This window comes from Nicotiana attenuata, unplaced genomic scaffold, assembly GCF_001879085.1.
Source record: "Nicotiana attenuata strain UT unplaced genomic scaffold, NIATTr2, whole genome shotgun sequence".
Classification (NCBI taxonomy): domain Eukaryota; kingdom Viridiplantae; phylum Streptophyta; class Magnoliopsida; order Solanales; family Solanaceae; genus Nicotiana; species Nicotiana attenuata.
The window spans coordinates 244,445-267,466 of NW_017671400.1; the positions used below are offsets into that span (position 1 = coordinate 244,445).

General features: G+C 41.6%; 1 protein-coding gene across 3 annotated transcripts; it reads left to right on the forward strand.

Annotated features, from left to right (window-relative positions):
* The first annotated feature begins 5,220 nt into the window (after window positions 1-5,220).
* LOC109208052 (heavy metal-associated isoprenylated plant protein 21-like) lies at window positions 5,221-7,518 on the forward strand. 3 transcript variants are annotated; one of them, XM_019371060.1, is made up of 4 exons: window positions 5,221-5,378; window positions 5,485-5,560; window positions 7,055-7,172; window positions 7,416-7,518. In XM_019371060.1, the coding sequence occupies exons 1-4, from the start codon at window positions 5,307-5,309 to the stop codon at window positions 7,474-7,476; spliced, it is 327 nt and encodes a 108-aa protein (XP_019226605.1). In that variant the 5' UTR covers window positions 5,221-5,306; the 3' UTR covers window positions 7,477-7,518. The 3 variants fall into 3 exon arrangements, with proteins under 3 accessions (XP_019226605.1, XP_019226603.1, XP_019226604.1); XM_019371058.1 differs by having other exon boundaries at window positions 7,055-7,518; XM_019371059.1 differs by having other exon boundaries at window positions 5,485-5,551; window positions 7,055-7,518.
* Window positions 7,519-23,022: the final 15,504 nt, after the last annotated feature.

Below are 23,022 nucleotides of genomic sequence, written 5' to 3' on the forward strand. Positions count from 1 at the left end.
TATTTCTTCTCTCTCCCCCCCCCCCTTTCATCCCCCCATTTTTGTTCTCCTCCTCAAAACCCTAAAGGTGCATTTTTGGTGACTGTGCTGCTGTCGGCCCCCCGGTTTTTCTTCTACTTTTTTGTTTCGAATCCCAGCCCCCCAACCCCCCCCCCTCTCTCTATTCTCTCATATCTTCCCGCCCTTATCTTCTTCTCCACCTTTTTTCTTCTATTTTTCTAGTTTTACCACCCTCCGTTTTGCGTCTTTATCTTTCTTTCCAGGGACAGCAATCCGGCAACAACATACCGGTCCAGCGCTGCCAAGGCAGTGGTACGATGACTGGCCTGCCACCCCCACCCCCTATTCTTGTTGGCCCCATAGTGTTTGTGTGTTTTTTTAGGTTGTATTTTGCGGCACTTGGAGACGGGCGGGAGACGCACTAGCAAATGTAGCTGAACAGGTTGGTGAGCTTTAATAAGGGACAGAGGGAAGTTAGAAGGGAGTACGTCAGGATCCGCAGACTCGGGTGTACATCAAGTTGAAACTCCAGGTTCTATTCTCGGGAGTTGGTACCTCCCGCCCTCTATTTCTCTTGTTAGTTATACTGTTGTCATAGTAGTTCATACTAGTTTAGTCATTCTAGTAGCGTACCTATAATTACTACTTGTTTTGCTTTTAGTTTAGAACGTTGCTATCCGTGTTAGTGTTTCCCTAAGCTACCGTAGGTGTAGTGGCTGGGATCTATAATGGAGGAGTAAGGGCATGTCCTCGGGGTGGGCAGATGGTGGGGCGGGGGAGGGGGGATGGGGAGAAGGTAGGAGTTAGGGGAATGGACGGGACCCAAAGGGAGTAAGGGGACCAAAGGAGCCTATAGGTTGAGAATTAGATCGTGAAACATAGGGACATTGACGGGTAAGTCTATAGAGTTGGCGAAGATTCTCTAGAAGAGGAAGGCCAATATAGCTTGTGTTCAGGAGACTAGGTGGGTAGGATTGAGGGCGAGGAATGCGGACGGGTATAAATTATAGTACTCGAGAGGCAAGAAGGGTAAGAATGGAGTGGGTATTTTGGCTGATAGAGAACTTAGAGAGTCGGTGGTAGAGGTCAGGTGGGTGAATGATAGATTAATGGCGATTAAGTAAGTAGTTGGAGGGATCACTCCGAATGTTATTAGTGCCTATGCACCACAAGCGGGCCGCTTGCGGAGAAGTTATTCATAGGAGGAGATTTCAACGGGCATATAGGGTCGTCTGCTGGTGTCTATGGTGAGGTCTATGGCGGCTTCAGATTTGGAGATAGGAACGGAGGAGGTACTTCACTATTGGATTTCGCAAGAGCTTTTGAGTTGGTGATCGCAAACTCTAGTTTTTCGAAGAGGGAGGAGCATTTGGTTACTTTCCATAGTACGGTGGCTAAGACTTAGATTGATTAAATCCTCCTTAGGATATGTGATAGGCGGCTGTGCGAGGATTGCAAGGTCATCCCGAGTGAGACCCTCGCGACACAACATAGGCTCATGGTGATGCACGTTGGTATATTATTAAAGAGGAAGAAGAGGTTTGTTCGGGGTCAACCGAGGATCAGGCGGGAGCCTTGACGAGGGATAAAGCTTAGGAGTTGGAGGGGAGGTTGATGGCTATGAGAGCCAGGATGAATAGCGGGGGCGCTAGAGAGATGTGGACATTGACATCGGACAATATAAGAATGGCGGTGAGAGAGGTGTTAGGGGTCTCGAAAGGTTACTCTGGCGGGCACCGAGGCAACTGGTGGTGGAATGAAATGATCTAGGGTAAAGTGGAAGCAAAGAAAGCAACGTATCTTAGGTTAGTATAGAGCACATATGAGGAAGAGAGGAGAGCGAATAGATGAAGGTATAAGGAAGCCAGGAAGGAAGCGAAGCTATCGGTCACGGAGGCTAAGACTGCAACGGTTGCTCGTCTATACGAGGAGTTGGGGGTCAAAGGAGGAGGGAAGAAGTTATTTCGGCTGGTCAAGGCGATAGAGAGGAAGGCTCGTGACTTGAATCAAGTGAGGTGCATCAAGGACAAGGAAGGTAGAGTATTGATGGAAGATGCCCAGATTAAGCGGAGATTACAGGACTACTTCCATAGACTTATATGAAGAAGGGGACAGAGACATTGTGCTAGGGGAATTAGGGCACTCCGAGAGTCACCAAGACTTTAGGTATTGTTGGCATATTAAGGCTGAGGAGATCGTGGGAGCTATGCACAAGATAAGTAGGGGCCGAGCGACCGGGCCGGATGAAATTCCGGTGGAATTATGGAAGTGTGTGGGTAGAGCAGGCTTGGAATGGTTGACTGCACTATTTAATGTTATCTTTAGAACGAAGAGGATGCTAGATGAATGGAGGTGGAGTACGATGATACCGTTGTCCAACAACAAAGGTGATATTCAAAACTGTAACAACTATAGTGGCATCAAGTTACTAAGTTATACCATGAAAATTTGGGAGAGGGTGGTGGAAAGGAGGGTGAGGAGGGCAGTGTCGATATCCGGCAACCAATTCGGGTTCATGCCGGGTCGTTCTACTACGAAAGCTATCCACCTTATCAGGAGGTTGTTGGAACAGTACAGGGATAGGAAGAAGGATTTGTATATGGTGTTTATTGACCTAGAGAAAGCGTATTACAAGGTTCCTAGGGAGGTTCTTTGGAGATGCTTGGAGGTTAAAGGTGCGTCAGTAGCCTACATTAGGGTGATAAAGGACATGTATAAGGGAGCTAAGACTTGGGTTAGGACTGTGCGAGGTGACTCGGAGCACTTTCCGATTGTTTTGGGGTTGCACCAAGGATGTGCGTAACCCATTCTTATTTTCCCTCGTGATGGATGCACTGACACACCATATTAAAGGGGAGGTTCCCTGGTGTATGTTGTTCATTGATGATAAACTGATTGATAAAACGCGAGGCGGCGTTAATGAGAGGCTGAAGGTTTAGAGACAGACCCTAGAGTCTAAAGGTTTCAGGTTAAGTAGGACTAAGACAGAATATCTTGAGTGTAAGTTAGTGATGTGTCGGGGAAGCGGACATGGACGTGAGTCTTGATTCACAAGTCATCCCCAAGAGAAGAAGTTTCAATTACCTTGGGTCAATTATCCAGGGGGGTAGGGAGATTGACGAGGAAGTCACGCACCGTATAAGAGTAGGGTGGATGAAATGGAGGTTAGCATATGGAGTCCTGTGTGACAACAAAGTGCCACCGAAACTTAAAGGTAATTTCTATAGAGTGGTGATTAGACCGGCCATGCTGTATGGCTGAGTGTTAGGCAGCCAAGAATTCTCATATCTAAAAGATGAAAGTGGCAGAAATGAGGATGTTGAGTTGGATGTGGGGCACACTAGGCTGGATATGATTAGGAATGAAGATATTCGGGAGAAAGTGGGCGTGGCTCCATGGATGACAAGATGCGTGAAGTGAGGCTTAGATGGTTGGAGCCGTGCGGAGGAGAAGCATAGATGTTCCGATAAGGAGGTGTGAGCAGTCGACATTGGCAGATATGAGGAGAGGTAGAAGGCACCCTAAAAAGTATTGGGGTGAGGTGATCAGGCAGGACATGGAGTGATATCAGATCTTCGAGGACATGGCTCTAGATAGGAAGGTGTGGAGGTCGAGCATTAGGATTGTAGGTTAGGAGGGAGTCGAGAGTTTTTCTACGTTGTTCCGGGGGCGGGGCTAGGCTGATAGTGTTTCGCCTTGGGTTGTTAGTGGTTTATGTAGTTTTCACGCTATTTTTTATGGCATTATTACTGGTTATTGTTATTGCTTTTACATTTATTTTCTATTTCTTACGATGCTGATATTATTTTTCTGGCTTCTATTGTTGTCACTGATCTATTGTCTATTGTCTATTTTCTTCTTCTTGAGCCGAGGGTCTTTCAAAAACAGCCTTTCTACTCCTTTGGGGTAAGGGTAAGTTCTGCATATACTCTACCCTCCCCATACCCCACTTGTAACATTTTACTGAATTGTTGTTGTTGTTGTATTCGTTAGTAGTTGGTTAGATTGTGCCACCTGTAGACAGCTCATTAGATAGTTAGTCGGTTATCTTTTCGTTTGATACACTCTCTTGTATATAGTGGGATTTTCCACTTTGAACTCAATCAGATTTCAAGTTCCAGAAGATTCATTTCCTTCTCCTTCTGTTTTCCTCTCATCACTGATCGCGTGAAGGTCAAATCCTCCTCTCCATTAAAGCTCACCTCGAGCTCACGCCACTATTTCATTAATAAATCTGATAACTTTCATCCCAACCCCCGTTCTCGTACGACGTTAGTTGCTTTTTTAAAAGCTTAATTTATTGGAGTAATTCTTAAAAGCTTTGCCTGTGTTCTATTCCCTCCCACCTACCTCATCTTACGAATATAGTGCAATTGGAGAATCAGGACAAACATTAAAGTCAATTCTATCTTTTCTTGTAACCTTTTCTTTCTTTTTGTTTTTTTATAGTTATTGTATGTGGACCAATTTGTACCTATCTCCATTATTTATCATATAAATTTCTTACAAATACAAGTATCGAATAATCAATTTGCCTATCAAAACTTTAGACAGATGAAAGGAAATAAGCTAGCATTTCTTCTTGTTGGGATTTTAACCCTGGTTTCCCATGATTATATCATTGACCGAGCCACAACATAATCACCTTTCGGGTACTCATCATGCATGAGAAGCTACGTTTGATCACAAATAAAGGAATGTTTATATCCATACATTTATAAATTATAATGCACTCACGATAATCAACCTACACCAGAAGCCAATAATTGTGGGCATCGCCTAATAATTGATATATAAACGAATGAAAAGGCAAAACCAAATCTATCGAGCGAAAAAAGAAAGCAATCACAAAAGAACTTTACAACAAATTCCCAAATTAACATATACAAATAAATGTAAGGAATAACATAAAGAGTCATGACTTGGGGCCTGTTTGCACTATTTCTGGACGCTTAATTTCTTTAACAAGAAAATAATTAAAGAATTTCAAAATCTTTTCTAGACGAGCTTAACGGTCCATCTCCTTAAAAAGTTTGGAGATGTAAAAAATAATTATATTACTTAAAATGTACTACATGTAGCTTCTATTTATAATCATTGATTGATACTTAAAATATTATAAATGCTGTTGCCTATAAATTACACGATAATATAAATAATGATATACAATGTTATCTAACTTTAATCTCATTATAAATACCCGAGCAATGGTGTCATAGTTGTTCTCACTTCCTCTTCCCTCATTTTTATCTCTTCGTTGCATGAACATCTTTCCTCCAAAGAAAAGGGAAGCTAGCTAGGAGAAGATGGGTGCTCTTCACTATCTTTCAAACTTTTGTACTGTCACTAGCACAAGAACCAATAGGAAACCCATGCAGGTAAATCCTTTTTTGTTCGCTTTTTTTGTCTTTTCTATTTTTCCCTTTGGTCATTCTTGGTTTAAGTTTTTGTGCTATTGAGAAATTCTAATTTTTATCTTGGCAGACAGTAGAGATAAAAGTGAAAATGGACTGTGATGGATGTGAAAGGAAAGTCAAGAATGCCGTTAACAGTATGAAAGGTTCTTTACTCTAAAGTATAAAGCTCTCTTCATGAATATAAGACGTGTTTAACGTTTAAATATCAAGAACGCAAATAAAATCGCTTCTAAAATTATATTGTCTTCTAAATTCACTGCGGTGAAAGAAAAAGAAAAAAAAGTCAAAATTCAAACTGCGGTTGGATGTACGCTATTTTGATTTTATAATTTTAGTTATAATACTGATACAAAGAAGGTGTAATAAGAGGCTCTTAAAATGGAGTATTAAGCTTATTGGTCTTAAGACATATAACGAATATACGTTTTCATCTGTATGTCCATTGTCCATAAGCATATAGAACTCGTCCCTTTTCTTTTGTCAAATGATTTATGTTATACATATATAATGTTAATATTATTAATGAATTTGATTCTATAATAAGAGGTTAGTTACTCTTTTCCCAAATTACCAATTTAATTTATCATAAACATTTGCTTGAATTGATACGTGACGACACTGCCATTGCCTAAAACTTGAACTCAAAGGCGGCCCGACGAATTTTGTGGCCTAAAGCCAAATTTTATGAGGGGCCTTAACCTTTTAATTTTTTTTATTATTTATTTGAAGTCTATTTTTTTTTTTTTTTAGCTTTACTTAGCTACTACTTTATTAATAATTTTCTTATAATCAATAACTCTTAATAAGTATTTCTCAATTGACAATATAGCTAATCCATTTAACCTTTCTTGTGAGTTGTGACATTGTTGTTCTTAAGTTAGATTTTATTAGTTTTAATTTTAAAAACTTCTTTCCGCTAAAGCAATTATAACATGAGTTATGAACATTATTCCATAAGCAATTTAGGCATTCGAAAAAAAATTAAATCTTTTTATTTGATTAAGTGATCAATTAAACTGTTATCTTCTAATTGTACTATTTTCCTTAATACTGTTAATTCAGAAAAAAATCTAAACCATCAATATCGAATTGATTATTATGCTTTAAGGAACATTCAAGATTAAGACAATATTTTTTTTAATTTCCAACATCTAGTGATCTTAGTTTTTACTGCCAAATAGAAAGCCAGAAATATTTTCATATGCTTCGAATTGTTCAAATCTATTTTGAAGTAAAAAAATAGCCTTGTCTATTATGTATAAAAGTAATCAACTCTAAAGGACTCTTCGAAAGATTTTGAGATTTTATTATCAACATTCGCATCACATTGTTACTTTCTATATATCACACGTTTTTTACGAAATTCAGGTTCAATATTCATTTCAAGTGCAATTTCCTTGATAGAAATCATAGCAACTGCAAACCCTTCTTCTCTATACTTGTTAAAGAAAGAAATCAAGCTTTTTCTCTTTGCAAAACTCTTATTTAAACTTATACATAATCTAAAAATAGGGCCTTGCTTTATGGAAGGGCCGCTCTGCTTGAACTCTTTGTTAGATATAAAGACTTTGCTGACTAAGCCCAAACTTTATATATCCTTTGTAATGAAAAGTTCTCTGGTGGCATTGGATTTTCAGGTGTGAAAACAGTGGAAGTGAACAGAAAGCAGAACAGGGTGACAGTGAGTGGTTATATTGACCCAAACAAAGTATTGAAGAGTGTAAAAAGCACTGGGAAAATGGCAATATTCTGGCCGTATGTCCCTTATGATCTTGTCTCCTATCCATACGTAGCTCAAGCTTATGACAAAAAAGCTCCTGCTGGTTTTGTTAAAAATGTTCCGCAGGCAAATGCAGAGGAACATACGATTACTTACCTTTTCAGTGACGACAATCCCAATGCTTGTTCCATTATGTGAAAATTATTGATGTAACTTCTACGTACATGTAATATATATCTCTTGGTTCCACATTAATTTTCTCCTTCTTTGTCTTTTAGGTTCGGGAAAAAGATACATTTACTTGTTCTCAATATGAAGATCAAGCTGAATAAAAGATAGCGTGTACGTACTTGATCATCATGGAAGAGTAAATTAGTAAAATCAGCACAAATTGCTCCCAAATACATTCCTTGACTGGTTGTTTTGTTAGGACAAAACTGTGTTGGGATTATAATCCATGCATGAATAATAATAAGAATAATATTAATAAACTTGAATATTTCGTATTTATGATTTATTTGGTTGAATTGCATTAAAAATGCAATATACGGGGTACGGAGAAATACAATGTTTCGTTAAAAAAATATTTATTCTCGGAAAACAAGAACTTTGTTTACCTCGAAAATACGAGTAACAATTAAATTTGATTTGTGGTTTTAAAGATATGTGATTTAATTCAATACCAATTAATAATCAAGAAATACACAATCAAAAAGGACTACAACTGGAGAAGAGGAAAGCTAGAGCAATGGCCTTGGAGCAGAGAAGTCTGTAATAGAATGAATGTCCCTAAACACAGTTTTATTAACTGGCTAGTGATGAGAAAGAGATTGTTAACAAAGGAGAAAACAATGAAGCTGAACATCACTGATGACAATGAATGTATGCTATGTGAAGGAAAACCATAATCCATTGACCACCTCTCTTTTGATTGCAAATACTCTAGAATGTGCTTGGCTGAAGTATTGCAATGGCTGGGGATGAACATACAAAACACTGAGGTAACAGGAATAGGGAGAAGGATGGATAGAATTGCAAAAGGTAAAGCAGGAAGATCATTCACAAAAGCAGCTTTGGCAGCAGTTATATACTACATATGGAAAGCTAGGAATGAAGCATTATAGAGGAAAAGAGTACCTCGACCACAAGTGCTGTTAAAACAGATTCAACTTGCTTGCAAACACAGATGCATGGAGGCAATGAAGAAGAAGGAAAACAACGACAACCTGTACTGGATAGAACACTTATACAGATAGCAAAAATAGGTCACTTGTATAATGAAAATGTAATTGTATAGAACAAAGTGTAGGCAGGACTTAGGAAAGATATGGGACTTGAAATTGTAACTGTATTTTTGGGAGATTAAATAAAAATTTTATTTCTACCAAAAAAAAAAAAAGAAATATAGAGTGTAGATGAAAGAAATGGATGAATCAAACCAGTGTTACTTAAGCAGATGACCTCGAGCTCAATGACCTCGAGATGGACCAAGAACAATAAAGTAAGAACAATAAAGTAAAAGGACAACTCTGATGAACAATAAGCGAGAAAAGTAGGATAGTATATTCTTTGCCAATGATTAGATGATGTTACAAATGATTGGGGTGCCCTTTATATAATAGGAAAACCCTAAATAAGGTACATTTCTATTTACAGTAAGGAATATTATTGGTACAGCTGTCTAACCGCCTAGTACGGTACAATTCTATTCTGATATTTGCGCCATGATCTTGGGGACGTGGCAGGAATCTCGCCCATTTTGTTAGAAATCCTTAACGGCATTATTTCGAGGTCGAGTGTAGTCAGCTTCGGTATTCATCGCACTCTGATCCCCGGGCCTTGTATCCTATCTTCGAGCTCGAGTCCGATCCATTGGGCTCGACTTCGACCTTGCCTGAACTTGGGCTTAAGGCGACCCCTCGAGCCTATAGATCGAAGGCACGCGATCTTGACCGTATACAGATAGTCCCCGCATTTCTTAGAGTAGGTCAATAAGAATTGATTTGATCTTTGATGCTCCGACGCCTCGGTCCCAATGTCAATCTCGTGATGTCAGCGGCTGAAGTGACTGAAAGGTCGCTTTCGTACAGTTTCCAAAGTCATTAATTGGAGGTGGCTGACGGTCGGCTATTTGGCTTTCCCAATACGCTTATGTGACTTCTATAAATAGGCCAACTTCATAATTTTTGCAAACTTTATTTCTCTAATCGTTTTCATAACCTCATCAGCTCCTTTTTCTGAGTTCATCATTCTCTTAAATTTGCCCTTACTTCATCATCAACCCTTTCTCTCTGAATTTCTACATCATAAGGGCTAAAACATCTAAATTTGTTCCCCAAAAAGAATAAGCCTCTTCATCATCGCGACTGGCCAAAAGCAAAATGGTGGTGCCATCTCGTATCAAGGAGTGTATTCCCCCGCCGTGCGAAAAAACCTCCGATTTTAAAAGCGAGAAACCCGTATCGACACTAGGCCGATGTGAGCCCATGTCTCGATACATTTGTTTGATAACCAAAGATGAGCTCCAACAGGTGAAGAAGGACTGCAACTGGGAGAACAAAGATGTAGTGATCCCTTCCCCTGAAGAGGACATCACTACTCACAAAGCAGGGTACTTAAGCGTGTACACCTACCCATTCATGCTAGGCCCTGCCGATCCAGCTCTGGGTTCCATTGATCCAGTTATTCTTGATTTCTGGCAACAATACCAAGTGACGCTTGGCCAGATATATCCTTCATTCTGGCGCATCGTCAACCTGATCAAATTCTTCTCGAAACAGGTTGAGGGAATGCCTTTTACCCTCGATCATCTGATCAGGCTATACAGTCCTCGTCTCTATCGAGGTGGCTTGATAAAGTTGCAACTCTGATCCACGAAATCTCTTTTCTCCAGCATTGATGAAGATAAAGATCGAGGGTGGATGAGTCGATTTGTCCGAGTCAGGACATCCGATCTGATACCTGCTGAGAGGATGCCATTCCCCGAAGAATGGAATATGAAACGTAAGACACGTTTGTCGATAACGACTTTATGCCCAGTATTTCCTTTTCTTTCTCGGCTTCATCTTTTTTCTCGGTCTAACCCTTTTCCGATGGTGTAGCTGTTGCTTGGTTTCCTGGTGCGGTCCTAGACCTCGAAGGTTAGGTCCGAAAGCTGGTCTCTACTTCTTCGTATGCGGAGCGCAGTTGGTATGACCTGGCCAAAGGTCGATGGGAAGCTAAAAACCATGGTGAGTCTTCTTATTTTCTTATTTGTGTTTCTCGGAGAAATACTTATTTTGTCTTTATACAGGCCTCAGAGATGGCATCGCTAAGCGGCCGCCCCCGCCCGGGGAAGAAGAGATCCCAAAGCCTTCCAAAGAAAGGAAAAGAAAGAGGGGGTCGCTTGCAAATTCCTCGAAGGCGAAGAAAATCAAGGCTCGTAAGCCTAAGGCCGATACTGCGGCCCTATCTCCAAGAACGGCCCAACGCCTTAGGGAAGAGGAGGAAGAGGGGGAGGATGACGACTGCTTGTTGGTAGTTCGAAAAAGAGGAAGCGCTGACGCTTCAAAGTCTTCTGAACCTATAGTGGCTGATGCGGTTCATTTTAGGACTGAAGAGATCTCCGAAGGGAGTTTGAACAAAGTCCCCGAGCCAACGGATAGCAAAAGAGCACCTCGTCTTGGAGGTCATTTGGAGGGTGAGACCGAGGGGCCCGGTCCCGAGGCCCTTCAAAGAGAGGAGAATGCCTCGAGTGGATCACTTGGGGTAATTAATGTGGATGAGTCACCGCCTGGTCCTGAGTTTTTTGAGAGGCAGTTCCAAGATGCTCGGAACATGAGAACTCCTGATATGGGGACGAGCCACGAAGGGCATGATATCTTTCGAGAGTGCCTTGCAGGGATCGAAGATGGTCCCGGTCTAGATGCTTCTTTTATTTTTGATGAGGCCCATCGGCTCTTCGAACAAGTATGTTTTTGTCCTTTAAAATTACGCCTGCGCTTTATCCTTATTGCTCAGAGTTTAACTTTTCCTTTTCTGTGAAGGTGGTGACGCTTCATCGAGAAGCATTCTCCAAGTCCCGAGCCGAGCTTGATCGATGTGAGGCCGAGCTCAAGAAGCTCTCAAAAGAGAGGGATGGCCTTAAGATCCTCTATGTCAAAAAGGAGGGAGAGATTAGTGACCTTCGAGCTGAACTGGCGAAGGCTTGTCATGAATGGACCGAGCTTGTCGAAAAGGTAACACACCCTTCGGAATTTTCTTATGAATTTGTCCGATTGGTTGACTAACACTTTAACTTTGCAGGCTGAACAAAAGGGCGAGTTGGTTGAGCAGCTCCGAGAGGAGCTTAAGATGAAAGAGGTCGAGACCCTAGGGTGGAGGCAAGGCATGGACCGTCTTGCCTCGAAGAAAGATACTCTTCGGGAGCAGATGGCTTCAATCGAACGCCAGCTTCAAAATGTGAAGGAGGAGAGCCTGGCTCGGAGCCGCAAAATCGAGGAGCTTGAAGCTAAATCTGCTGCTGAGCTTCTAAAGCTAAATCTGACGTAGAAGCATTTTTTTTCTTTGTACCGAGCTGACGCTGAAGCAACTAACACCCGGGCAAAGGAGATCTCTGCTGCGGATGAAGTTAAGCTATCATGCGCACTTGACCACGCCAGGCGACAGTCCCGGAGAGAAACCCTCGAGGAGGTGCATGTTCGCGGCTTCGATCTCTCAGCCGATATTGAAAAGGCAAAGACTTTGAAAGAAGAGGCTGCCGCTTTGCTTTCTGATGACGAGAATACAGCCAGTGGCTCCGAGAGCGGAAGAGACGAAGATCAAGTCCCTGAGGATGAGGCTCCCGAAGGCGTGGCTCCCGAAGATGCAGCTGCTGAAGATGTGGACCTGGAGTAGGTTTAGGTTCCTTCATTTTGTTTTAGTATTTTTGTGCAAAGACTCCTCGTAGGTATTGTAAATATATTTTTTAAACATCTCTATAAAGAATTCCTTTGCTTCATCTTTGATTCTGCATTGTCTTTATTTTGTGAAAAAATTGATAACATCAATGATTAAGTGAACCTAGGCTCGGATTCTGAATATAACAACCCTTAGTTTTTTAGTGATCAGCATGTGATCCTCGAACTTAGAATAGAATACCTCTTAAGGTTTTTGTTAGTCTTCGAGCTAGGCTTAAGTTGATTTGACGTGAGTTCGGGATAATGGACTCTCGAGTCCGAGTTGAGTGAGAACGAGGTCTCGAACCCTATATATTTTGGCCCTTAGGCTCTTTTATATCGGCCCTTAGGCTCTTTTAAGTTGGCCCTTAGGCTCGTATATATCGGCCCTTAAGCTCTTTAAGTTGGGCCAATTCGGCCTCTAAAGTGGCTATAATTTTTCCCTCTTTTCGACTAAAAGACTTAGTGAAAGTTTTTGTATGCCTTAGCATGTGTTTTTTGTACCCGTTGGGTTTTTTGAAGGTTCGACGGATCCGGACCTTACTAGTAATTTGTTTGTGTAAATATAATCGAATACCTCTTGAGGTTTTCTCGAAGGCTGATGTTATCGAAGCCTCTAATTTATTCGAGGGCTAATTTTATCGAAGCCCTTTATCTTTGCTTTTGCAGAGGGTAGCCTGATTTAACCGATTTTTTCCAAGTGTTTGAAGGCCTTTTATTTATGGCGGAAGTCGGACGTCTCCGAGCCGCATTATTTCGGCCGAAGCCTTTTTATATGACCGTAGTATTTAATATAACCGTAGCCTTCGGGTATGTCTCTTGGACTTATTTCCCGATAACCTTTCAAACTTGTTCGAAAGGTTAGTCCCCGAGTATATTGGCCTTGGCCTTTGTATCAAGGGGGTGCCTCTTTGAGGTCTTATGAGTCCGAGTTTTCGATGACTCGAATGTCCTGACTGTCGATGACAGTCCCCGAATATCTCGGGGGTGCATTCGTGTTCTGGCTCTTGAGCCGTTTCCCGTAGGATTATAAGTGTAGAGCTCGTATAATAGTAGACTTCTTTGAGATAAAAAAAGGTTTTTGATATAAACAGAATGCTTCTTCAAATAATTGATACATGCGTACATGTTTTGCCGTTGGGGCTCGACTATTCTATATGGACACGGTTCATCTGACCGTTTGTCCCATTACAAAAGTTCTCCCATCGAGGCCCGCTTAGGCGTGAAGTATTTTCCTCGAAAATATGACCTCCGAGGGTGATGCCCCCTAGTATTCGAGGTTTATTGAAAAAAAGGCTTGGATACTGTTGAGTTCTCCTTAGGTAGCATATAGTTGTTGCCTCGTTAAAAACCTCGCCGGTAAAACCCATTTGGGACAAAATCCGATCTAAGGAAAAAAGAGTGCAACGCATGCTTTAAACCTAAGGCCTTCGTCTAAAAAAGTGCCTCCGATATCTTTGATCGAACACCTGCAATGAGTTAGTTTCAAATCCAAATGGACAAGAAAGATACATTTATACCTTAGCAATAGTACTGTTTGAGTAATGATACGTTCCAATTGTTCGGCAGTTGTTCACCTTCCATTGTGCTATGTTTGTAAGATCCTTTACCGACAACTTCGAGGACTCGGTACGGTCCTTCCCAATTCGGGCCCAGTTTCCCTTCATTCGGGTCTCGAGTATTGAGGGTGACTTTCCGTAGAACTAAGTCCCCGATTTCGAAGTGTCGAAGGTTAGCCCTTCTATTGTAGTATCTTTCGATCCTCTGCTTCTGGCGGCCATCCGAACAAGCGATGCCTCTCATTTTTCATCTAAGAGCTCGAGGCTAGTATTTATAGCCTCGTGATTTGACTCCTTCGATGAATGTCGAAACCTGGCGCTAGGTTCATTGACTTCAATGGGGATGAGGGCCTCGGAGCCGTATACTAGAGAGAACAGATTAGCCCCCGTGCTAGACTTCGATGTTGTTCGATATGCCCAAAGGACCTCGGGTAAAACTTCTCTCCATTTCCCCTTTTGCATCGTCCAACCTTTTCTTCACGTTTTGAATGATAGTTTTGTTTGTTGACTCGGCCTTTCCATTTCCATTTGGATGGTATGTTGTTGATAAGATCCTCTTCATTTTATGTGCTTCGAGGAACTCCGTTACCTTGCTACCGATGAATTGTTTTTCATTGTCACATACAATCTCGGCAGGTATCCCGAACCGGCATATGATGTGGTCCCAGATAAAGTCAATAACTTCCTTTTCTTTAACCTTTTCGAAGTCTTGTGCTTCCACCCATTTAGAAATATAATCAATCATAAATAAAATAAATTTAGCTTTACCTGGGGCCGTTGGTAGAGGGACGACTATGTTCATTCCCCATTTCATGAAAGGCCACGAGGATAGGACTGGGTGGAGTTGTTCTCCGGGCTGATGGATCATCAGTGTAAACCTTTGACACTAATCACACTTTTTAACAAACTCCTTAGTGTCTTTTTTCATGCTATCCTAATAATACCCTGCTCTAATAACTTTGCGAACCAAAGACTCGGCGCCAGAGTGATTCCCACAAGTACCTTCATGGATTTCTCGTAGAACATTATCGGTGTCCCCCGGCCCTAAACATACCGCCAATGGCCCGTCGAACGTTCTTCGGTACAATATTCCATCTCCATCTAATGCAAACCTAGCAGCCTTGGTTCGTAGGGCCCTTGATTCTTTATGGTCCGATGGGAGTTTGTCGTTTTTCAAATAATTGATATATTTATTCCTCCAGTCCCAAGTCAAACTTGTTGAATTTATCTCGGTGTGACCCTCTTTGACCACATACCTCGATAACTGGACGACAGTCCCTGGGACGATGTCATCTTCTTCGACCGAGGATCCCAGATTAGCAAGTGCATCGGCCTCGCTATTTTCCTCTCGAGGCACATGATCCAGAGTCCACTCCTTGAAGCGATGTAAAGTTACCTGTAGCTTATCCAAGTGGCATTGCATTTTATCCTCTCGAACTTCAAAGCTTTTATTTACTTGGTTTACCAACAACGGTGAATCACACTTGGCTTCAATGACTTCTGCTCCCAAGCTTTTAGCTAGTTCGAGTCCTGCAATCATGGCCTCATACTCGACCTCATTATTAGTCAACCTAGAATTTTGATAGATTGTCTAATGGTACCACCCGTAGGTGGTTTCAAGACAATGCCAAGCCCGGACCCTTTCACATTCGAGGCACCATCCGTGTAAAGGGTCCATACCCCCGATGATGTACCCGTTCTTAGCAGGAGTTCTTTCTCCACTTCGGGTACGAGGGTCGACGTAAAATCGGCCACGAAGTCAGCTAGGATTTGCGACTTGATGGTCGTTTGGGGTTGATACTCGATATTGTTCCCGCTGAGTTTGACGACCCATTTAGCCAACTGGCCTGATCGCCCGGGCTTATGCAAAACATTTAGAGGGGGGTAAGTTGTTAATACACATATGGGATGACACTGAAAATATGGTTTTAGCTTCTTAGACGCGTTTATCAATGCAAGTGCTAATTTTTCTAAGTGAGGGTATCTAGTTTCAGCATCTCCTAAAGTTCGGCTCACATAATAAACAGGGAATTGAGTACCTTGCTCTTCTCGAACTAGTACACCACTTACCGCTATCTCGGACACTGCCAAGTATAGGTTAAAGTTTTTCATCTACCTTCGGGGTGTGAAGCAAAGGCGGGCTCGATAGATATTGCTTTATTCTTCTAAGGCTTGCTGACATTCCGGGGTCCATGCAAAATCATTTTTATTTTTAAGCAAAGAAAAGAACCGATGACTATGATCTGATGACCTTGAAATGAATCGACCCAGGGCAGAAATTTGTCCCGTTAGCCTCACGGCCTTCACACTATCCACGACCGTGATATCCTCGATGGCCTTGATCTTATCGGGGTTAATTTCGATACCCCGATTCGATACCATGAAGCCGAGGAACTTACCCGAGCCAACTCCGAAGGCACATTTCTCCGGGTTAAGCTTCATGTTGTATTTTCTAAAAATTTTGAATGTTTCCTGCAATTGAGTGAAATGGTCCTCTGCACGCAGGGACTTAACCAACATATCATCAATGTAAACTTCCATTGTTTTACCTATTTGTTCTTCGAAAATTTTGTTGACTAGGCGTTGATATGTAGCTCCCGCATTTTTTAGCCCGAAGGGCATTACATTGTAACAATAAGTTCCAAATTTAGTAATAAACGAAGTCTTTTCCTGTTCCTCCGGGTTCATCTGAATCTGATTGTACTCGGAGTAGGTGTCGAGAAAAGTTAGGATCTCGTGGCCGGCCGTGGAGTCAATCATGCGAACGATGTTGGGCAGTGGGAAAGAGTCTTTTGGGCATGCTTTGTTCAAGTCCTTATAGTCTACACACATTCTAAGTTTATTTCCTTTTTTAGTAACTACTACTACATTGGCTAACCATTCGGGGTACTTTACCTCCCGAATAGACCCTATTTTAATAAGTTTAGTTACCTCGTCCTTTATGAACGCATGTTTCACCTCGGACTGGGGCCTTCTTTTTTGCTTTACCGGTTTGAACTTGGGGCCGATGTATGGTGATTTCTGGTGGAATTCCTGTCATATTTTAATGGGACCAAACAAAGCAATCCATATTATCAATAAGAAATTGAATGAGTTTTTTTCTGAGTTCAGGGGTTAATTGCGTTCCCAGGTATACCTTTCTCTCGGGCATGTATTCGATCAGTATGACCTGCTCCAGTTCCTCGACAATTGATTTGGTTGCGTCGGATTCTTCGGGAACGACGAACGTTCGAGGAGTAAGGAAGTCCTCTTCTTCATCTTCGATTACCTATTGCACCGATTCCGTCGAGGCTAGGGGCGGTGATTGCTAGTTAGCCGCCTGCTTACCTTTGGTGCTCAATTTCTCCGAGGTCGAAGGCTCTGGTATCGGCACCACTTCCTCGACTGCAAACATCTCCTTTGCAGCATGTTGCTCTCCGTAAACTGTTTTCACTCCCTCCTCTGTTGGGAACTTCATCATTTGGTGAAGAGTTGAAGGTACTGCCCTCATGTCGTTTATCCATGGTCTCCCGAGGAGTGCATTATACCTCATGTCACCTTCGATAACATGGAATTCCGTGTCCTGTATGGTTCCAGCTATGTTTACTGGTAGGATTATCTCCCCTTCTGTTGTTTCGCTTGCCATATTGAAGCCATTAAGGACCCGGGACGCAGGTACAATCTGATCTTGTAGGCCGAGTTATTCCACGACCCTCGATCTGATTATGTTTGTTGAGCTACCTGGATCCACTAGAACACGCTTAACTTGAATTTTATTTAAAAGAATAGAAATTACCAGGGCGTCGTTGTGCGGTTGAGATACGCCATCTGCTTCCTCATTACAGAATGATAGGATGTCCTCGGGCACATAGCTCGGAGTTTGTTTTCTCTGGTGATTGACACCTTGGTGCGTTTGAACACAGGTCCTTGTCGGATGTCAACACCGCCAACGATCATGTGCATTACATGTTGTGTTTCTTCCTGCTCATTTTTTCTTGCACCTCTCTGCCTGAAGTGGTTTTTAGCTCGATCACCGAGAAATTCTCGAAGGTGACCCTCGTTGAACAACCGAGCTACCTCCTCCCTTAGCTGCCTGCAGTCTTCGGTTCTATGGCCATGTGTGCCATGATACTTACACATCAAATTTGGATTTCTCTAAGAAGGATTAGTTTGGATAGGTCTGGGCCACCTGGTATCTTTGATTCTTCCAATAACTGACACGATCCCTGATGCGTCTATGCTGAAATTATACTCTGACAATCGAGGTGCCTCCGCGGGATCGGTATGTTTATCGAACCCGCTCTTACTCATGAGTCCCCGAGAGCTTTGACCTCGATCGTTTCTCCGATCATTCCGAGGAGCATTACGACCCGAACCGTTGTTTCTCCGATCGACATACAGCTGATACCGCTCTTTGTTTGACCTTGATTCCCTATCCATATCCCTTGGGGGCTTAGTTGCCGACCTGTTAGGATGAACTGAACCCGAGGGGGCTCCCAACTGGTCGTCCACGACCCTAATCTTTGATTGGTAACGGTTATGTACGTCTGACCACGTCACAGCTGGATACTCGATCAGATTCTGCTTTAGTTGTCGAGACGCGATCGAACTCCTTTCATTCAAACCCTGCATAAAAGCTTGTACTGCCCAGTCATCCGAGACCGGTGGTAACTCCATTTGCTCCATCTGAAACCTAGACACGAACTCCTGTAACATCTCGTCGTTCCTTTGTTTTATCTTGAAGACGTCCGATTTTTTTGTTGCCACCTTTATGGCTCTGGAATGTGCTTTCACGAAGGCGTCTGCTAACATAGCAAATGAATCAATGGAATTAGGAGGCAAGTTGTGATACCAAATCATAGCTCCTTTTGAAAATGTTTCTCCAAACTTTTTTAAGAATACTTATTCGATCTCATCGTCGTTCAAGTCATTTCCTTTGATCCCGCAAGTGTATGAAGTAATATGTTCGTTAGGGTCAGTTGTCCTGTTATACTTGGGTATATCGGGCATGCGAAACTTTCTAGGGATGGGCATCGGAGCCGCGTTCTGAGGGAACGGTTTTTGTATGGACTTTTTTGCATCTAAACCTTTCAAAACTGGAGGTGCCGCCGGTATCTGGTCAACATGGGAGTTATAAGTCTCCACCTTCTTATCATTGTCCTCAATCTTCTTTTCCCCGGACTCGATCCTCTTGGTGAGCTCTTCGAGCATCCTCATAATGGTGGGGTCAGTCCCCAAGTCATTTCCGTTCGACCTCTCTGGCGCTGGTTCAGCACGTCAAGTGTTTTCTGGTTCAGCTACACTCGGAGTTTTATTTTGTCTCTGAAGTTGGCCGATGGCGATCTGCTGAGCTTGCAGCATCTCGTATATCACTTGGAGGCTGACTCCCCCATCTCCTATACCTGGTGTTCCTTGACCCCAGATCGGGCTTCTCTGCGTACACTCCCTCCGGGGTCTGCGCCTAAATCTGCATCCAAAGAAATGTGTGAACTGACATGAACTGGTTCCATATTTGGCACTTCCCCTGGGTTTATCGGTGGTAAACCGACCCCTAAATTGTTGTTTTCCCCATGAAAGCCAAGACCTTCGTTGTCATGAACAGGTGCATTTAGCGAGTTCGACATGTTTAATCCTGAGAATCAGAAAATCTTGACAAGAAAAAGCGTAAAAATAACGTGTGTCATGAGAATCAGTAAAAAAATAATCACTATTATCTTTAGCCCCACGGTGGGCGCCAAACTATTTACCTCGAAAAAACGAGTAACAATTAAATTCGATTTGTGGTTTTAAAGATATGTGATTTAATTCAATACCAATTAATAATCAAGAAATATAGAGTATAGATGAAAGAAATGGATGAATCAAACCAGTGTTACTTAAGCAGCTGACCTCGAGCTCAGTGACCTCGAGATGGACCAAGAACAATAAAGTAAAAGGACAACTCTGATGAACAATATCCCTAACTGCATGCCCCTATCGTCTCCAACCCCACCCTGGTAGTGTTTGCCATTATATATAAATGCTCTTGGGATAATAATTTTTATTTACTTACCAAACAATATTTTAAAATAAGTAAAAAAAATACTTATTTTCTAGAAATATTAATTTTTTCACAGAAAATATTTTTCTTCGTACAAAGCACATCCCCGATGTATAATCTATGTTTTTGTTTTAATCCTGATCAATAATCTTGGATAAAATTTGCGTCAATTTTAACTTGACCTTTTTAATAAAATGGATTTGGCACAAGAGCAATTTTGTCATTTTACTTATTTTATCCGAGTAGAGTTAATCCTTCGATTGCTACTCCATATAAAATATGGTATAAACTAACCTAGATTTCAATATAAAAGTTATCGGTAGCACTTGTACTGAAAAAAGAAACGCAACCAAACAATATTATAAAATAATACCTATTCTTATACAAAAGATTATTTTCATATTTTAATCCCGATAACCAAACGACCTATATCTGAATTTTAACAATTTCAATGAGGAAGCTGTTGCCCGTAAATTAAAGTGTTCTCAAGCTAAGCATTTAACTTTGTTACAGCATATAATTAAAGTGATGTCTTGGTCAGACAAGTGGGAAGGGTTCTAAAATCAGTAAAGTTATTATTTTAGTACTGTTGCCCATTTCCATCAAAGCGGTAGGTGACGAAGGGTCGTTATTCTGGCATAATATAGAAAAATAATTAGAGGTTCTAATAATTTTCTTCTTTGTTTAAAAGCAGTGGTCAGGATTAGGATGGAGGAATATATATGAAATCAGAAAAAATTAGACAGATAAATAAATAAAATTATAAGTGATAGGTGGAGTGAGGACTCAACTTGAAGTCATTGTGGTGATGGAATCTTAGAGGGTGTTTGGCTAAGCTTATAAGCTGGTCAAACTAGCTTATAAGTACTTTTTGGCTTATTTACGCGTTTGGTAAAATTAAAAGTGCTTATAAGTTAAGTTCTTATAAGCTAAAAATAAGCCAAACGTCATAAGTTGGTCTCCCCCAACTTATCAAATTTCAGCTTATAAACACTTTAGGTTTGACCAAAATATTTACTACTCCATCCCTAAAATACTTCTTTTTAGAACAAAACTCTTGGTATACCCAGTTCTTTAGCTGCTTATTATTAATTTCAGCACTTTTATCCAAACACGTAACTGCTTATTTTTTAAATCAGCTTCAGCATTTAAAAGTGCTTTTCAGCACCTAATACTTATCTGCTACTCTAAATCAGCTAAGCCAAACGGGCTCTTAGTCTTTAGGAAAATAGATGGAATTAAGCCACTTTAAGAGCAAAATTACTTCTTTGCTACATTGGCAAGACAAATCGATCGGTTACTTATGATTTCCTCACGTAGTATTAATTATCTTTGTCATCTATATCTATTTTGCGTTATGTAATCCCCAGTAATTAAGTAACTCGATGTTTGCTTTGTACATTTAGAGCTTATAAAGATCTGTTTATTCTAAAATTCGAGTAACAATTAAACTTGTTTTGTGATTTTAAAGATATGTGATTTAATCCATACTAATTGATAAACTAGGAATCATACGTATAAGTTAAAGAAATAAGTTAAATCAAACCAGTCGTGTAAGCAGACCTCGACCTCGAGTAAGGGCGTCCTCGAGGTAAGTGAACAAGAATAACAAGAACAATAAAATAATAAGATGATTCAGATGAACAGTAAGCAAGAAAGCGATAGTGTATATTCTCTTCTCAATGATTGAATAATCATGCGTTACAAATAATTGGAGTCCCCTTATATAGTAGGGGAATCCTAAATAAGGTACAATTCTAATAGTAGTAGGGTATCTTATCATATAGCTGCCTAACCGTCTAGTACAAATCCGTTCCGGAATTTATGCCGTGATCTTAGGGCCACCGCTAGAATCTCGCTCTTTCTGTTATAAAACTATAACGGTATCATCTCGAGGTTGGCCGTACTCGGTCCCGGTGTTCATCGAGCATTCCGATCTTCGAGTATAGTATTCTGCCATTGGGCTCGAGCCCGGCCCATATCAAATTTGTTTCTTGATGCGACCCCTCGAGCCTACAAAATCGGGGACACACGATTTTACCGTACATAGATAGTTCCCGCGTTTCTTAGAATAAAATGATAAGAAACGACTTGAGCCTCGATTTTCCGGAGTCCTTGATGATGACATCATTCTCGTGACATAGGCGCTCGAAGTGATCGAAACGTCCCGTCGGTTCGCTTCCCCAAAACATTAAATGCTTTACTAGTGGTGGTCGGCCACTAGCGTCGTTGAATCATCGCCGCTTGCCTATAAATACAAAGTTCAATTTCGGAAAAAACTTTACTTCAATCTTCAGACCGCCTTCAAACTCCTTTTATCTCTCCCTCTCTTCATCTCTTCTCCCTCATTATCTGTTACCTAATTCCTTTTAGCGTCGAAAAAACACCAAGTTCCGCCTACTTCCGCCTTTACTAATCAAAATCAATGGCAAAAACTTCCAAAATAGTTCCTCAAAAGGAGAAAGCTTCCTCCTGCTCTTCCTGACCGGCCAAACAGGTGGCGCCGACCCTTCACGAGATTATTCCCGGCCCCTACGTTATGAAAAAAAACTTTAACGTTGAAAATCCCCCCAATACCCTGGCTAATGCGAGCATGTATCCCAGTATATCAGCTCGATAATGGAGTAGCACCTCAAGGCTGTGAACAAAGACTGTGGCTGGGGGGATAAGGTCGTGGTACAGATTCCCAACCCCGAGGAGAGCATTACCACTCATGTGGAGGGGTTCCTAAGTGTTTACACTTACCCCTTCACAGTGTGTCCCCTTGATCCAACCGTGATTGACTTCTGCAAAAGATATCAAGTCACCCTCGGCCAGATCCACCCTTCTTTCTGGCGTATAGTGATTATACTTCGCTACTTCTCTAGCAAGGCCGAGGGACTAAATTTCACCCTCAATCACCTCATCTGATTGCATCGGCCTCAGCTTTTCCGATGGTTGATCAAGCTCCAACGCCGATCGAGCAAAGCCTTCTTCGATATCAATGGCGAGGATAAGGATCTGGGCTGGATGAGCCGTTTCGTACAAGTGAGGACCTCGGATGTCATCCCCGAGGAAAAAATGCCATTCCCAAAGAAATGGGACCTCGATCGTAAGTAAAGCCCTTCCCCAGTATCCTCTTATATTCCATTTTCGCATTGTGTGATGCCTTCTCTCTTTTTGCAACGGTTGCTTGGATGCCACATACGGTCGCCGAGGTTGAAGACTGGTCCGGAAATTAGCTGCGACCTCCTCGTATGATGAGCGCAAATGGCGTGACTTGGTGAGGGGCAAATGTGAAGCCAAGCACCATGGTTAGTTCTTCTCCCAAGTTTTTTATGCTTTCCCCTTTATTGGAGATGTCATATTATGTCTAATTTTCATTCATGCAGGCATTGGAGATGTCTTTGAA